General features: G+C 38.2%; 1 protein-coding gene across 1 annotated transcript in view; it reads left to right on the top strand.

The window, feature by feature from the left end:
• LOC103145508 (hydrocephalus-inducing protein) overlaps positions 1-1,410 on the top strand; it is a 64,185-nt gene that overhangs the window by 27,650 nt on the left and 35,125 nt on the right. Inside the window, exons 21-22 of the mRNA XM_016676788.1 lie at positions 431-560; positions 1,150-1,359. Coding sequence (XP_016532274.1) covers positions 431-560; positions 1,150-1,359 — 340 coding nt within the window. The remainder of the gene's footprint in view (positions 1-430; positions 561-1,149; positions 1,360-1,410) is intronic.

Raw genomic sequence — 1,410 nt, 5'->3', positions numbered from 1 at the left:
CCACTCTTTAGTGATTTGATATATAGTTTTTCCTGGCGAGCTTTAAGAAGGCCTCAATTGCTGCATCTCTTTCATTCTCATCCATGTTTATTCAGCACTTCATTGCAATCTATCCTGACCTGTTTCCTTCTGCCTGCCTATTAAAATTCCCCTTAATTATAGAACACTCTGTTTAATTAACTTGATGGATGCATCCAGCGTGATCCCACAGGGAATAAAAGACGAGAGTACTAAAATAAAATGAGTCTGAGTTCTTTGGGATGTGAGAGCTTACCGTTTTCTCCTCCGTTTGAGTATTGCATTATCTGTGAATGGAAGGAAAGAGATTGCTCAAACTTATCTTTCTTCAAATGTTGAATTTCCAGTTTACTAAGGAGAAAAATGATTATTTTTGCTAAATGGGTATTTTAAAATCCTTCTCCCCTCACAGAAAATCAGAAGTGGCAAAATTATCATTTAAGCGTCGAGAGAGTGAGACTGAAACTTCTCCGTTGCCTGTGTGCCTCAGTCCTGAAGCAGATGACCAGAGCAGCATACTACATCCTGTGAATGTGGAAGAGGTTAGGCATATGTGGACTTGTCGCCAATCAGGGTTTTTCAAAAGTCTATTAACAACCTTTCCTCGGTTATTTCTGCTGTTGAGTTGAAAAATGTGCATCATCCACACCTGTATACTGAAATAAGCCTCAAAGTAGAGAGTTGCCTCCTTTGTCAGAAAGCAGATAATTACCCTGCCAATTGTAGGACTTTTATTTTTAGAGCAATTTATCATAACTGAAAAAAATGTGAATGATATGTTGCTTCAGTTGCATTGCCGCTTGCTTACGGTGCTAAAGATTTTAGCTACATTTTATGCGACTGCAATTTATTTAGCATCCTGGGACTTATATTTTGAAAGATAGGGGTTATAATACTCATCTGGTCCATTTATTTCTTACTAAATATGAGAGTTGATGACTAGTGATCAAATATCAAAATGTGTCTCAATAACTTCAATTCTAATGCCAGATGTGAGCGGCCATACTGACTCAGAGGCTGTGTGAATGAGCCAGAATTCATGTTAATGCAACTCTAAACTTTATCTGAGCTCATTTATGGTGAAGACTTGTATCTCCCACTGATGTTCTACTGTTTTATTTTTTCGCATAGGTTTTTGACATCTTACCAGTGTGTGGCGTATTGCAACCTCAAGAAGAGCAGCTTGTCACTTTCTCTTTCTTTGGTCATGAGAACGTCAGGAGAGAGGTGGTGGCTCAGTGCTATGTTGAAGATGGACCAACATATGAAGTCCAACTCAGAGGAGAAACCTCAGCAATCTCTTACAGTGCTGAGTCTTCCCATCTTGACTTCGGCTCTCGGGTATGTGAAATTGTGGAGTTTAGATTTTTTTTTTTTTTTTTTTTTTTTTTT

The sequence above is a fragment of the Poecilia formosa genome, unplaced genomic scaffold (genome assembly GCF_000485575.1).
Source record: "Poecilia formosa unplaced genomic scaffold, Poecilia_formosa-5.1.2 Scaffold142, whole genome shotgun sequence".
NCBI classification, from domain to species: Eukaryota; Metazoa; Chordata; class Actinopteri; order Cyprinodontiformes; family Poeciliidae; genus Poecilia; species Poecilia formosa.
The sequence above is the reverse complement of the archived record's forward strand: the minus strand, read 5'-3'. Positions and strand labels throughout refer to the sequence as shown.